The following is a 16,576-nucleotide window of genomic DNA, read 5'->3' on the forward strand; positions in this document are numbered from 1 at the left end:
CTCTTGCTTTTTTGATGATCCAGCGAATGTTGGCAATATGAAAATGTCCTCTCCCCAATATGAAAAATCATTTGTTACAGCTGTTCTGGGTGGGACATGTGTGATAGGTGAGTAATAGCGTGAAACCAAACAGCTGTTGTATAGTAACTTAACAGAAAGTTAGTATGCTGTTAAGTAGAAAGTAGGCTATTACCCACTGGACTGATGAAAGAAACCCAAAATACTTATGATCTTGCAGTAGCAGGAACTTGGCCTCCCAGTTAGGCCAGTTTATTTTGAACAAAGTTAGATTGGCCTTTAAAGGTGAGAAAAGCTTGGCTGGAGATTGAAAGACCAGTTGTCGTTTGTTCTGTAGGCTTTACCCAGAGTTCTGAGGAGAGAGCAACGGCAGTACCAGCATCAGTTTATTGCAGACAAGTGTATTCATAGGTGGAGATGACTAATAAGACAGACTTGATGGCAAAGAAAAACCAAGAGCAGTAATCTTTAACAGTTTTTGTGGTTAGCAAGAGCTATTTGTACTTTATCTTTCTTAACCTGGGAGAATGTATCCATAGAAATGGACATGTAAAACCAAAAAATAAGTTGTCAGCAATACAACCAAAAACGTTGCTATAGCAGAAAGCTGTTTTAATCAAGAATTCTACTTTTCCTAATTCCGTACGATTGGAGGAGGATGGTGAGGGTACGTATTGAAGTTGGTGATTAAATGGTACTTTATGGTTGACAAGGCTGATGGTTTCAGTTCCCTTGGTCAACTCCTACTTGAGGTGAGTTAATAGTACCTGTTGTTTAGGTCGTAACTGGAAAGGACATATTAAGTGTATTACTGATATTAAATAATTTTATTTCTTTTATATGCTTAATATTTCAAGACAGTTTAAGTTTGCACATAAGTGCCAGAACATATTGACTAAAATTTTGGTGCTTAGTGCCCTAAGCATAGCAATTTTACATGGTTCTCTAGTTTTCTGTATTGTGGCCTCTTATATTTTCCTTTTGTCTGTGGCTTAATAAGATAAAACTAGCATTTGGAAAAATTATATAAATGCAAGTACTATTATTTTAAATTCAATTTTTATACATATTTTAACCTTCTCTTGTCAATATGCCAGTATCAGTACTGGTTTAAAACCTTTTAAAATAAAAATTAAGGCAAAATCTTTTTGTGTCTTTGTACAGGAAACTCTAAATACAATGAAATGGGAGGAAAGAAAAATTCAATAATAAAGACAAATAAGGTTTGTTGAAATAAAAAATATTTTTCTTAGATAATAACAATTTATGGTTGTTTGGTAGACAACTCTGGTCCCTCGGGTACATCAAAATATTTAACTATGTCCTACCTATTATGGAAGTGGTTTTATTTGCTGTTTCACCAAAACCTCATCTTACTTTTCTAGCCTCGAGGATCAAATCCATGTACGAATCAGCGCTTCAGGAGTTTTTTCTCCGATGTCTTTTCTCCCAGTCACACTGGAGAGTCTTCTCTTGCCTATACGGCTTACTGGTTAGTACTTTTTACTTTTAATTTATGCTATTTTTATATTTGCTGTTTTATTTATTGCAGTTAACTTTTGCTAGAAATTTAAACTTGGCTCAACAACATTATGAAAGCCCATGTTGTTTTTTGTTTTTGTTTCTTTTGGCAAATAAAGAGAGCCTTATTTTGTGACCGTCTATTATTCAGTGACTGTTAGTGGGCTTCCTTTTCCTTAATAATAAATTAAGTTGTACACAAGGTTTGTATCCGATAGAGAAGTAGGCTAGTTGTTAAGTTGTTAAATTATGGGGGTACCCTTTAAGAGTAGACCCAGTCATTTTTTAATCCATTGTGACTGTATGATAGATGCTGTGTAGATATTTGTGGAATTTGAAGATTAAGTTGAGGTTTAAAAATAATGGAGCTGGTTGAATAAACAAGACAGATTAAGATTGTGATTTAACTTTAAAGATTGGCAAGGTACCAAAGAAAACAATTACAGTTGAGTAGCCTTTTAAAAAACTGAACTCTGCCTAGTTTGGGTTTTAAAAATAACCATGCTTCCTTTATTTTCTTCCTTTGTCTTATGCGTAGTTTTAGATGGCAAACTATTGCATCTAGAATTTTCAGCTTGAACTGCTGTTTGCAGCTTTGGTTCATGGGAAAGAAATAGTATTACTTCTTTTTTTCAATACTAATAATATTAATCTGAATTGACTTTTTAAAAGTGGTCACAAGTCAGATTAGTTCCATTTTTATTTGTAATATAAAAATTTAAGTTACTTTAGGAATGGGTCCATTTTGAAAAGTGTTTAGATAGAAAAAGTTTCTTTTTTTTTAATGTGACTTGTAATGCTGGGTATTAAAATTTGTTATTCATGATATAACCCAGTTATTATTCTGAACTTAAAATTTTGGAATTCTGATGAGGATCTAAAATTTATCTTTTAGTACAGAATTTATAGAAATCAATGAAGTCAGTGCTTTGATTAGGCAGAAGAGACAGGAACTGGAATTGTCATGGTTTCCTGATACATTACCTGGAATTGGAAGGTAAAAAAATTGTTTACTAAAATGTTTAAATGCTAATGTGTGCATAAGATAGTAATATCTTATATGCAGAGATATTCAAAAGTTATATTTCTAAGAAAGTTTGTTTAATTAAATCTTGGTGTTTCAGATGCCTAATGAAAGGTCTCTATTTAAGGAACCCCTTGAAAAATAAAGAATATTGTATTTGTTTGTTTAATAATGTAAATATTTGATTTCTTTAACAGGGAGAATACCTAAACAACAAGGTTCATTATTAGTAATAGCATTCTGTTATCTTTTCCTCTATTCCAGTCTTCCCTGTGTGCTGTTAGCTGAAGCATTGCTTTTGTTATGACACTTCCATCTCCAAACTGTTATTCTAAACAACTGCTTGATCAAGTCCCTACTTTGCCCTGGCATTCATGACTCTCTATATAGCCCAGCCTTTTCTCTTTTAGTGTAAGCCCTGAAAATATTAGCACATTGCTTGCTAGGTACATGATATGTACTTAAGTCAAGCTCCTACGTAAAGATTAAGTTCCTTGCCAGAGTTTTATATTCATTCCTATAACTTTTATATGTCACTGTAATGGAGTTCTGCATAGGGCCTTCATTCTCTAGGAGTAACAGTGGAATATAAATAAGTAAAATCAGACAAAGTCCAGATATGTAAAATATGAAATTTTCCCTTAGAGCTGTATATTTTTTATGTGCAAGATGCACATTGTTTTTCAAGTTTCTTTCATCCTCCAGAATCTCACCTTAGACTGGATGAAATAGTCTTTTGTTAGGAGACCTGACTGAACAAATATGAGTCAGAGTAGGAACAAGCTGAGAGGACTTGGTATGACTGCAGTAACTGGGGTCTTGCAGGTCCAGAGGGATCCTGGGAACTTTGAAGAACCATCGTCCTCAGATTGAGGAATTATACCATAGCAATAGAAATCAGTTGTGGTTCTTTTTTCCTTTTTAAAAATGTATTTTGATATTTTTGGCCTTGATATATGCCATAAAAACATAAATCTAACAAAAAATTCAAAATTCAAGTGATGTAGCTTTCCTTTCAGTTTTTTTACATTTTTGTTTATTTATGGACTGATTCCCCTTTGATCTTGCTAATTTCTTTAAAACCTGATCCGATTAACTGAGCTCAATTATCTTTTTGGTTGCCTGGACATAGGATGGGGAATGCTGTGGATGCTGGAAATGTTCTATTTCTTGTTTGGGGTAGTGGTTATACAGGTATATTTATACATTGGCCAAAAGTCATCACACTATGCACTTAAAATCTGTACATTTCATTTGTGTATTTTATTTATCTACATTTTATTATCCAAGTTGGTTAAAGTAGTGAAAAAAAGTTAAAATTCTTGATAAAATAATTGCATTAACTTATTTAAATGAGAATCAACTACTATATATTAAATTGCCCTTGATAACACTTTGCTATTAATTTATTGAAAAAGCATGCTTTTAGAATAGAAGGTTTTTTATATTTTTATTTTTTGTAGCCAGTTGGTAGCCATCTTGGTTACTATGAGTAACCTTGAATTTACATTTTTAGTTGTTTGGCAAAAAATAATTTAAGCACCTATATTTTAATATTTCTAGCTTATTTGGAAAATTAATACTTTTAAATTGCTGGTTTTATTATTTAAACAAAAATGTCTTTATTTTGTTTTAAATTTTCAGAATTAGTTTTATACCCTGCAATATTGAAATAGAAGTCCTTCCTCTCATCTCTTCTGTGTTGCCAAGAACTATTCTTCCAACAAGTACCATATCTTTAGAAAATTTTGGTAAAGTTTTTGAATTTCTTTCTAGTTAAGAAAAAATTACTAAGCCTCTTTCAGTCTCATGAAAAGTATAAGTTTTGATGACTTAGAAATGCTGTAAAATAAGGTATGGATAATGAGTCCTAGATATTTCTATAAATATTTGTACAGTGACTTGACTTTAAAATTGTTGCAACTAGAAAGTCCTTTTACTTTAAGAAATTACAACTTCGTGTCTTTGAGGAACTGATTAGAAGTTTCCTTTCTGTTTAGAGGTTCAGGGTTCAAACCACTGGTTTTTAGAAGTAATACCTCCTATGAATTGTGAACAAATAGTTCGAGTCTTTACTGTTTGTGGATAGCTGTTGTGTCCTGCTTTTGCCTAGGTAATAGTGATTCATAAAGCAAATGGCAATTAACAGACCAAAAATTTTCTTTTGTTTTATTCACTATAGCATTGCCCACATGGATTCAAATCTTGGGATAACTCATTTCAGTAGCTTTCAAAAATTGGTATTACTCTGATGTTAGTAGCTATGCATTTATTAATAATTTGATTCACAAGTATATTTTGTTTTACTCTGTTATAGATGTCTATTTTATTCATATTTTAAAATAAAATATAGCTTATTCTGTCAATTCTTATCACTTGATGAAACATATACTTACTTTTTCCTTTTTGTATACTATTAGGTACTTCTTGCAAAGGCTATGCATTAGCACATACTCAAGAAGGGGAAGAGAAGAAGCAAACTTCTGGTACCTCAAACACCAGAGGATCAAGACGAAAACCTGCAGCAGCAACACCTACAAGAAGATCTACACGTAACACAAGAGCTGACCCAGTCAGTCAGTCTCAGAGATCCCCAGTATCAAATATTTCTGGGTGTGATGCCCCAGATAACAATAATCCATCTGTAAGTGTTTCCTCCTCAGGTGAGTCAGAGAAGCAAACAAGGCAGGCTCCAAAACGGAAGTCTGTAAGAAGAGGAAGAAAACTACCCTTATTGAAAAAGAAACTTCGAAGCTCTGTGCCTACCCCTGAAAAATCATCTTCCAGTGATTCAGTTGATGAAGAAGTAGCAGAACCTGACATACCACCTGAGTTAGAGAAAGAACACCAATCAGATGTAGAAAGTATTAACACTGTGCAGATAAATGTAGAAAATGAGTCTGCTAATGGCTTAAGAAGTTGCAGTGAGCCATTAAAGGAGAGTGAAGAATGTGCTGAGACCCATGATACAGAGGAAAGAGTAGAAACTTTACATTCTGAGTCTGGTACCCAAGATCCTCCTGTGTTATTTGGAGGGGAGGAGGAAATTCAAGAAGTTGAGAATACAGGTATAGAAGTTAATGTTTTATGTCTGGAAAGTGAGATTTCTGCAAGTACTTCCGAAAAAGGAAGTGATCCATTGGAAAATCAAGACCCAATAGCTGAACCTTCAGAATCAGAAATAAAAGCAGATATATGTATAGATCATGCTCCAAATGATTCTCTTACATGTTCAGGATCTGAAATGGAAGTGTACCAACCCGCATCAAGCTTAGGTGAGTTACCTGAGAATGTGGAGTCAATAGTTAATGAAGAAAAAGTTATGGAGAGTTCTATAGTAAATATTATTGATCGTAGAGATTCTACAGTAAAAACAGAACAGCTTATTGACAGTCCCAAATTAGAATCTTCTGAGGGTGGAGTTATACAAGCAGTGGACAGAAAATCTATTGAGAGTTTAGAGGTTCATTTGCTTGGGCATGTTGAAAATGAAGATGCAGAAATAATTGCAACATGTGATACTTCAGGGAATGAAACTCTCAATAGTATTCAAGACTCTGAAAATAGTTTATTAAAAAAAAATCTTAACACCAAATTGGACAAATCTTTAGAAGAAAAGACTGAATCTTTGGTTGAACATCCCAGATCTACAGAATTGCCTAAAACACACGTTGGACTGATTCAGAAGCATTTTAGTGAGGATAATAACGAAATGATACCTATGGAATGTGATTCATTTTGCAGTGACCAAAATGAATCCGAAATCGAACCATCTGTAAATGCTGATGCTAAACAAGTAAATGAAAATTCTGTGGAGCACAGTTCCCAAAAGACTATGTCATCTTCTGATCCTGCAAATGAAAAGGTTGAAACTGTATCTCAACCATCTGAAAACCCAGTAGATGTGACAGATAAAGCCAAAAAGCCTCGTACGAGAAGATCTAGATTTCACTCTCCATCTACAACTTGGTCTCCCAACAAAGACACTGCCCGGGAAAAGAAGCGGTCTCAGTCTCCGTCTCCCAAAAGAGAAACTGGAAAAGATAGCAGGAAGTCTCGATCACCATCTCCTAAGAAAGAATCTGTTAGAGGACGGAGAAAATCTCGTTCTCAGTCCCCCAAAAAGGATAGTGCAAGAGAAAGGAGGAGATCTCAGTCTCGGTCTCCAAAAAGAGATAGTGCTAAGGAAGGCAAAAGATCTGAGTCACTCTCCCCAAAAAGAGAGAACAGAAGATCTCAGTCCAAAGTGAAAGATTCCTCCCCAAGAGAAAAATCCAGGTCCCGGAGCAGAGAAAAAGAGAGTGATAGAGATGGGTCGAGAAGAGACCGAGATAGAGAAAGGAGAATGAGAAGGTGGTCTCGATCCAGATCACGGTCAAGGTCACCATCAAGATCTAGAACAAAATGTAAGGGTTCATCATTTGGTAGAAATGACAGGAACAGTTACTCTCCTCGATGGAAAGAAAGATGGGCAAACGATGGTTGGAGATGTCCACGAGGGAATGATCGATACAGAAAGAGTGACTCAGAGAAACAGAATGAAAATACGAGAAAAGAAAAAAATGACAGTCCAGATGCTGATGATTCAAATTCTTCTGACAAACATAGAAATGACTGTCCCACTTGGGTAACAGAAAAAATAAATTCTGGGCCTGATCCGAGGACCAGAAATCCAGAAAAGTTAAAAGATTCTCATTGGGAAGAAAATAGAAATGAGAATTCAGGGAATTCTTGGAATAAAAACTTTAGTTCAGCTTGGATGTCTAACCGTGGTAGAGGTAACCGTGGTAGAGGTAACCATAGAGGTGGTTTTGCCTATACAGATCAAAATGAAAACAGGTGGCAAAACCGAAAACCCCTCTCAGGGAATTCAAATAGTTCAGGGAATGAGACTTTCAAATTTGTGGAGCAGCAACCCTATAAACGGAAAAGTGAGCAAGAGTTCTCCTTTGATACACCAGCCGATAGGTCGGGGTGGACGTCTGCATCGAGTTGGGCTGTGAGAAAGACTCTGCCGGCAGATGTACAGAACTATTACTCGAGACGGGGGAGGAGCTCTTCAGGCCCACAGCCTGGATGGATGAGGCAAGACGAGGAGGCGGCTGAACAGGGTAACATGTTTATTTACCAACACTTTTATTTGAAGGAAGAGATTATAAATTTAACACCTAATTTGTATGAATTGAAGTGATCTCTGTTTATAGTTTTATGCTAAATTGAACCTCACTTTATATTATGTAATAAACACTTCAGTATCTATTTTTTCACCCCATGCCTGCCCCCAACCTTGCCAAAGACCTAAATATTTTATATATAATTTGCTACAGTGGAAGGATTTGAAGTAATTCTATGCAGGATTTAAATTCTATTTCATTTATATTGGATGTGTGCACTTGAATTTTTTTGATTGTTGTTTAATAAGTCGCTCAGCTGAAAAAGATGTATCCTTCCTTGACTTTTCTTAAGGACATTGACTTGACTTTTTGTAAGAAAATAGCTGTTGAAGATTTAAAAAGTGATTGACCTTCTAAGTTAGTAATTAAAATTTATGATTATTTAACTAGTAAGTTTCTTGAGCTGCTGATTCTTTGCTTGTGCTGCCCAATGTTATGATGTGAAGTCATTCTTAAAGATAATTTTAGTTGAATGTTTATTTCAGTTAGAAAGTCATCCCACATTATTTGGGAATGACAGAATTAAACTGAATAATTGGATAGGTTTAGGTTAATTGATATTTAGTTTTACAGTGTACCAGTGGCTCTTTGTTTCTCTAAGGAAATTTGTAATATGATTTTTTCATAAGTCTTTTTCTTTTGATAGAGTCTAACCTGAAAGACCAAACAAACCAACAAGGTGATGGTTCTCAGCTACCTATAAACATGATGCAGCCACAGATGAATGCAATGCAGCAGCACATGAGTGCACACCAGCCTGTGAACATGTTTCCATATCCCGTGGGTGTTCCTGCTCCTTTGATGAACATCCAGCGCAGTCCGTTCAGCATTCATCCTCAGCTGCCCTTGCATCTGCACACGGGAGTGCCTCTCGTGCAGGTGGCGGCTCCTAGCGGCGTATCTCAGGGGCTGCCGCCACCCCCGCCCCCTCCCCCGCCATCCCAGCAAGTCAGCTACATGGCTGCACAGCCGGACGGAAAGCAGGTGCAGGTATGTTTTCAGCCACTCAAGTGTAGTTAACGTTCGCCATTGTGAACTTCTAGCTATTAGGGATGGATGTTCAAGGAAGGGCTTCTTGCTGGATATCCATATACAGTGGCTTATTTGATTAGACTTATGGTAAATCTTTATAACCCCTCTTTCACTGTCCTTTCCCAACCTCCCAGTCCCAAATAAGAAAATGAATTGAATACATGTTATCAAATCTAAGCTACATGTTTGCTGGTGCTGATATCCAAACAAGTTTTTTGGTTAGTTTAAGAAAACCAAATTATGAGGCAAACTAGAGTCATGTGATGGACACTTGAAAAAATGTCCCTATTTTATTGGACTTAGGGGGTGGGAACTTGCTGTGATTGGGTACTGTGATAAAGCTTGTGTTGCCTTGCTCAGACTGACACCAGATAAAGTTGTTCATTGTGCATTACCGTATGTGTTTCATTTTCAGGAATTTGTCATGCTAAAAAGAAAGAAGTGCCTCTTGGGCATATAGTAAATTTGAATAAAAACTTGTAATGGTTGTGTTGCTTTATTGTTTCATGTCTATATCTCAGAAATTCAATAGGTTCCTGGCAGCAGGATATAGTTGGAAGAGCCAGAAAGTGGGAATTTGGGATCTTATGTCTTTTTCTGCTGTCAACTCACAGCAAGCCATTTGACTTCACTGTCTTATTTTCCTCTATCTTTAAAGTGGGGTACCTACCTTAAAGATACTTACAGGAAAGATACTGTTATTAATGCTGCTTTTCTCCTTTTTGTTGGTTTTGGTGTTACTGTCAGAACATTACAATACATATATATTTTAAAAGTCATCATGACGTGATGGGATTCTGTTTAAGAATGTTACTCATTTTTCTTCAGTCCTTTAGATAAAAATTACCTGAAATACACATTTCTCCTAAGTACTTAAGCATTAAATTGCCTTGATTTTTTTCTTTTTTTAATGTCTAATAGGTAACTAAATGTCTTTTATTTTGTACAAATAATTGATTAACTGATGATACCTCTTTAAAACAGGGTATTCCTAGTGCTTCTCATGTAAGTAGTAACATGAGTACACCAGTCTTGCCTGCTCCGACAGCAGCCCCAGGAAATATGGGAACAGTTCAGGGACCAAGTTCTGGTAATACTGCGTCATCAAGTCACAGCAAAGCTTCTAATGCTGCTGTAAAATTGGCAGAAAGCAAAGTAAGTGTTACAGTGGAAGCCAGCGCAGATAGCTCGAAGACAGACAAGGCAAGTTCAAAGTTGAGAGCAATCTACATAATTCTGCATATGATTATGATAAAAAAATAACAGTTTTCTGTTGTATAAGTGGTAAAGGGAATTTATTGTTGATAGTCTTAAATTCCAATTTAAAGAATTCTCTCTACATACGTTGGTGCCCATTGAATTATTGGCTGTATTTCTTGTTTATTTTTAGAAATGTTTGATTTGTGTTAGTAAATAACTGTTTTGTATTTATGATGCTAATATTGGAACAGTTTCTTGTAAATGTGCAGTGTTTTCAATTTTATATTTTTAAATAATTTTTTTGAAAGTTTGTGATTTGGCAAATAATAATTACACATTTTCCTCTTACTAGAAACTGCAAATTCAAGAAAAAGCAGCACAGGAGGTAAAATTGGCCATTAAGCCATTTTATCAAAATAAAGATATCACCAAGGAAGAATATAAAGAGATTGTACGGAAAGCAGTAGATAAAGTAAGTTATAGCTTTAGTGGAGTTACGTACATATTATTTTGAACATTCCTATTTTAATAAAGAAATGCTTAATTAAATCTAACTAAAATAGTAAGAGGTAGCTTTTACTAATCAGCTTTTTTACCTTTTGAGAAAATGAAATACATACCTTATAGGCGATACAAAACATGTAACAATGTCTGATGATGTCTCTGGGGTATTTGTTTTTCAAAGAACTTTCCCTTTAATTCCTTCAAGTATGAAAAAAAATTCCGTCTTCTTTTTATAGGTGTGTCATAGTAAGAGTGGAGAAGTAAATTCTACTAAAGTGGCAAATCTGGTTAAAGCCTATGTAGACAAATACAAATATTCACGGAAGGGAAGCCAAAAGAAAACCCTAGAAGAACCTATGTCTGCTGATAAAAACATGTGCTGAAAGGGGAGCACTAGAACGGACACTGACGAGATATCTGCAAAGTGCAATTTCAACATGTACCTTTAACTGAAAATCATACATAACTGTGATTGAAATTTGGTTTTGATAAAATTATCTTTTTTAATGTAGGATATAATGTTTTGTTCTAAATAAATATAGTTCAGCACCGCAGTATCTATATCTTTTCCTCCTCTCCATCCGCCCCCCCCCCCCCCAATAAAATTCAAGGGAAAGTAAAGGGTTTAAAGGAATATGCATTTTTACTAGGACTGGGTTATACTGTGGATACTGAAAGATGTACAGGTTTTTTATTTGAACAGTGGAGTGCATAAATTAGAAACTTGAGAGTGCACTGGTTTTGGAAGAGATATATATAATACATTTATTCTGTCAGGCTAAAAATAAAAAATGGTCTTATGATTTTTCTCTCTAATTATAGAAAGATAAATAATGTATTACCATGAAGAATATTTCTAATAACAGAACATACCAATTGCGGGGTTCTTAATGTGTATTTTTAAAGCACACATCTGAATAAATTGCTTAGGTAGAAGATATGATCATGAGTAAAATTCAGTGTTCAGAATTTTAGAACACTGTTCACCTATTGTATCACCAAATAAAAGTTATGCTGCTTGTTTTTCTTTTGTGCCTTCTTTTCCCCAATTGAGATGAAGCAGTTTGATTTGCTACATTTACAACTTTGGCAGTCTCAGCTCTGTTGAATTTAGAAGACCTGTTTGGAAAAAGTGTTGACCTTGTAAAAATTACGTTCTTCCATAATATCTTCTGCTCATCAGAAATGGTAAACTGCTTGTGCCAACTGGAGAATTGCTTTTAAGTCGTGACCCTCCCTTCCTTGAGTCTAAGGCAAAATAAAATCATGATATCCACTTCAGGGGCTTTCACGTTGTTGATCATCTGTTAATCACTAATGAAATTCTTCTTACACTTGGGAAATCTCCAAATGCTTTACATTGAATAAAGTGTTAATTTGGTAACCATTTTACAAAATTCTAGACATTAAAACCTGTGTTTTGGAAAAAGGAGAGGAATTAAATAATGGAGTCTTAGGCTTTCAGGGGCTAGAGATTGAGTTGTTTTTTTTTTTTTTTTAGTACTAGAATATATTAATTTTTATTAAAAGTAAGTTTAAAATGTTCTAGCCTTATTATTTTATTTGGCATCTTGGAAGAAAAAATGGGTTAACTCCATGATAAACTGTTTCATTCCAGTAACAATTTTCAATAGATACCAAATAACTGGAAAGCATTTCAGATCAGATGTTAATGGCGCAAAGATAGATATATGCCTCAGTGAGACAGGCTGACCATTATGCTAGGTAAATAGTGAAAGCAATACTCCAGGACTGTGCTTTTCTGAAGTAAAGATTATCTGTTTCTCAGTTTATGTGTGTAATACTTTCCTGGTGCTAGCTTCGATAGGCGAATTTTAAAATGTTGGCCCCAGTGATTGTACTACTTCATAATCTTTATTTGATTATGAGTATAATCCCAAAAAGTGTTAGAAATACTTCCAAGCAGTTTCTGATCTTTATTCTGCATTTCTGGGTGTTTGTAATATGGTGTTCTACTGATTTATATATATTTTTTAATTAAAGTTTATGTTAAGATTATGATGGGGCAAGAGTTTTGGAAGTATATTTCTTCTAATAAAATATTAAGACAGTGTTTCAATTGTCAACACACACCTCATTTGTTTTGGTTTTGGACTCTATAAAGTTTTAGAACTTTTTGTTTCTAAAAAACAGTTCTGTGAACTTTTGATTTTGGATTAAAGCTAGTTCACACTTAGAATATTTTGTAGCAAATTGCCTAAGTTGACTAATCACACAACATATTTTTCCTACGTCGTCTTTCAGTGAGATTTGGGAGTTGGATGACAGTTTAAAATTTGCTTTATACCATTTAGCTTGTGCAAACATGTTTAAAAGTTTTGAAAAAAATAAATGATGTGGTCAAGAGTTAAAGTCTCGTATCTTTGGTAGCAGTACCATGAGTTAATTGAATTCTTAACACACAATTTTTGAATAACAGACATGTACTCTGTATCTGATGGGGGTACTGGTTAGACTGCACTTGAAATAAGAATATCACTGGACTAGAGTCAACTCTGAAATATTTAAGAATGTATTAGAAAGTGCATGCTTTATGTTAAAAAGAATACATTGCTTTTTAACATTCCCCATTCTTTTATCAGAAATTTACATTAAGTTGCATGTGTACAAACTTAAAAACATTTTGTGGGGTTGCAGATTTCTCGTTATATATGAAGATTCAGTATTAACTTGATCTTTGAAACCTTGGTCCCTCTAACTTATTAGTCACATTGACTGATGTTTTAGGCGATAGTGATGCCTAGAATTTTGAGACTAAAATTAGTTACTTGTTATTTTAACATTCCAAAAATTTGGATTGTTTTCCCCTCTGGTAATGACAGTTTTTCCATTATCTTCCTTTAAATGGCCACGGTATGTACTGCCTAAATGTTCCATCCAAAAGATGTAGCTTCAGAAGCACAGTGGTTGCTCCTTGGTCCATGAGACATTGTTTGTAGTATGAGGATGGAGTGCTGTCTACTGAAACAATACTCTTTAAACAGATATGTAGTATGTAATATTTTCTAATAAATTCTTTTGATAAACACAGTAGTGTCTTTAATGTTTTATTAAGATTCCTGGGAAATGATGACTTACACTTCATTTTAACTTTTCAGACGGGTTGCAGTATTTCTTGGATTTGCACCAAAGTAGCTGGACTAGCATCATAGTTCCATAAATGTCCAGGTTGTAAAGAAAGCTTGAAGTTAGCTATAAGCATGTATTATAATAGCATTTTTTTGTAATTATATAATCATTGTAGGAAATTAGAAATGCTTTTACTAAATTAAAAAGCAATCTGAAGAGGGGAAAAGTAAGAAAAATAGCCCCTAATCCTACCATTTAAAGGTAACAACTATTAACACTGATCAAATTGCACATAACTGTTGTAACATCCTTTTCACTTGATATATTGAGAATTTTCCATTTTAATAAAAATTATTGTGCAGCATGGTTCTTAATATCCATATAGTATCACTTACACAGATACACCATTACTGGAACCAGTCCTCCAATATTGGGTACTAAGCTGTTTTTACTAAATAATGAAATTAGTAAGATATAAGTTACACTAATGTAAGCCTCCTTATACACAGATAATGCCCATTTCAGATTATTTTCTGTGGACTGATTCCTAGAAGAGTTTTTATTTCCCTGTAAAAAATTTTAAGATGTAATTGTATACACAAAGTATAATTTCTTAAGTTACATTTAGTTTAAAATCCATTGTTTTCCTAAGTTGATTGTTCTCTGCAGAAAGAATCATCAGAAAGTTATTTTTCCCAGATTCTCCAAAGCATTTATAAGAACACTTTTTAAGGCTCTAGGAAAATAGGTTTCACAAATCTTTTCCCCTAGCACATGCATAATAGTCTGTAAACTGTTCTGTATTTTTATACCCCTTAATAAATTGAAGACGTATTCTGATGTCCATATTCTAGTTTATAAGGGCTATGTCGTGTTCCTCTGTTGATGGACATCTTAAGTTACATTTTGGAGTTTTATTAAAAGCAGTGTTTTAATGAACACTGACTTTATCTCTGAATCTGTTTGTGTTACAAGATTACTTTGAATCTCAGGATACACATTTTTAATTTGGATAGATGATGCCATGTTGCTCTCTGAGAAGAGTGTACTAATTTATAGTCCCTCACTGAGCTTCTAGTTTACTTTTAGTTCCTACTTTGATACTGTGATAGCATGTAAGATTGCTCGTTTTCAGGGTCTTAATGAACATATTCATTAAACTGTGCACACCTATTATGTGCCAGGAATTACTGGATTCTTCACATATTACCAGGTTTAATCATACCAGTTTTCTGAAGGATTAGTACAATAGCATATTAAACTTGTGCTGTGACAGGCACCTTGTCAGACATTTGTGTTACTGTGTCTATCAAACATAATTTTTTTATACTGATGAGAAAATTGAGATGCATAAAGAATTAACTGTCACTGAATTACACAGATACTTAGAGCCAGGTTCAGACCTAGAATTGATAGACCCCAAAGTCAGTGCTTGACTAAGGGCGTTTTGTTGAACTCACAGGTGTAAACCAACATATCATGTGGGAGTAAATGGCTGAAATAAGTACAGCGGGAGCACAGACGGGACAACTGATTTTAAGGGGAGACAGTGAGCAAGTGTGATGAAAAGAGTGATTGCCTTTAAAATCAGGAAAGTGGTCACTGATGCAGGAGAGGGAGGAGGTTGTGACTGAGATAGGACTAAGCCCTTGGAAGGAGGAGGACTACCAAGGTCTACTTGATTTGGGTGGTAGTCACATAATGCTTTATTCTTTAAGAGCTTAGTTGTATGTGGTGTTGTATTTCACAGTAAAAAGAATTTTTTTGAAGGCCAGCAATTTAAATCCAATGTTTAGATTTTTGATAGATCCACCTTTTTTTTAAATCACTTTAGTTCTTTCAGTCGAATTTCAGTGGGGAAAAGAAATCCATGAAATTTAGGGAGAAAAATATCCCCACTGAAAGCGTAATTATGCATCACAAAGTGTGCTTCTGTTTGGAGCCAGAAATAACAAGAAATGTGCAAGAGTGAACTTCGTGTGTGCAACACTTAAACTGTGCTTTCCGTATTAGACGGTGGCAGCTTTCAGCTCCGTTTTCGCTATTTTAACAAACCATGCCAATTTATAAAGCACAACTCAGAAAGTTGCCTGTTCCCAGGCAACAGCTCTGCAAGGGTGAATTTGTTTAAAGGGTCAACCTGAAAATCAGGCTAGTGTTATCTTTCACAGTCTAGCTGTAAACAGCATAATATCTAATTCAAGTCAATGAATCCTGAGAAGCAAAGGCTAAAAGGTTTCCTCATGAGTTTAGGGAAGCTCTATTCTATAGTCCAGGGATCCTGGAACTTTCTCAACCAAATGTGGTTCAGCCCATGTGCTTTTATTCCAGGCTCCACCTCTGTGGAGCCGTTAGGTCCCCTACTTGGTGGCCAAACCCCTTCTCTGCGTAGCAACATCTAATTCACTTTGCTCCTCCCCAGAATTCAACAGTTTTTCCCCCATGAGTTTTGTTTGTGTGAAAAGCATTTATAGCTTTGATCTCTTCATAGTTTAAGTCCAGCACTAGTTAATCTTTAAACTCTCTCTGCCTTAGCACTTTACAGGCCCTAAAGTCTCTAACTAAGACATTAATCCCCACACATGGTCCTCCCCATTTTGCCTTCCTGCTCAGTCCAGTGAAGCCTGTCAGATGACTGAACTCCCCACTTTCTTCTGGCCTTGGCCTTACCTTTCCTCCTTTAATACTGTTTGGTCAAAATGATCCACGTGGTTCATCCTGTAGCTGCCCTCCTGCTTCTTCGTAGCTTGCTTTGCTGTTTAATGCTTTAGTCACAGTGATTAAGATCAGGACAAGAAGTCACTTATCCAAAACATTGTTATTTTAAAAATCATTTTATTGTCATTTTATGGTTAAAAAAAACATACATGGCATGACTATAAAGTAATGAGACGAGTTTTCATGTGTGGCTTGTATTGCCGAGTCTCATTAATATATAGTCACATCCTGTCTCGAGCCTGGAAGAAAAATATGCCTTGGCTATTATGAGTATCACTTCTGTTACTTAAAATTT

At 35.0% G+C, this 16,576-nt stretch overlaps 1 protein-coding gene across 3 annotated transcripts in view; it reads left to right on the top strand.

Annotated features, from left to right (window-relative positions):
- Window positions 1-13,524, top strand: part of SCAF11 (SR-related CTD associated factor 11) — an 89,444-nt gene extending 75,920 nt beyond the window's left edge. For 2 of the 3 annotated variants that reach the window (XM_043886328.1, XM_043886347.1), the window contains 9 exons: window positions 1,183-1,241; window positions 1,404-1,510; window positions 2,435-2,536; window positions 4,208-4,314; window positions 4,984-7,674; window positions 8,384-8,727; window positions 9,754-9,972; window positions 10,322-10,441; window positions 10,710-13,524. In XM_043886328.1, the coding sequence (XP_043742263.1) occupies window positions 1,183-1,241; window positions 1,404-1,510; window positions 2,435-2,536; window positions 4,208-4,314; window positions 4,984-7,674; window positions 8,384-8,727; window positions 9,754-9,972; window positions 10,322-10,441; window positions 10,710-10,856 (3,896 nt within the window). In that variant the 3' untranslated portion in view covers window positions 10,857-13,524. The remainder of the gene's footprint in view (window positions 1-1,182; window positions 1,242-1,403; window positions 1,511-2,434; window positions 2,537-4,207; window positions 4,315-4,983; window positions 7,675-8,383; window positions 8,728-9,753; window positions 9,973-10,321; window positions 10,442-10,709) is intronic. The other variant, XM_043886337.1, reaches the window with a different exon arrangement.
- Window positions 13,525-16,576: the final 3,052 nt, after the last annotated feature.

The sequence above is a fragment of the Cervus elaphus genome, chromosome 3, assembly GCF_910594005.1.
Source record: "Cervus elaphus chromosome 3, mCerEla1.1, whole genome shotgun sequence".
Classification (NCBI taxonomy): domain Eukaryota; kingdom Metazoa; phylum Chordata; class Mammalia; order Artiodactyla; family Cervidae; genus Cervus; species Cervus elaphus.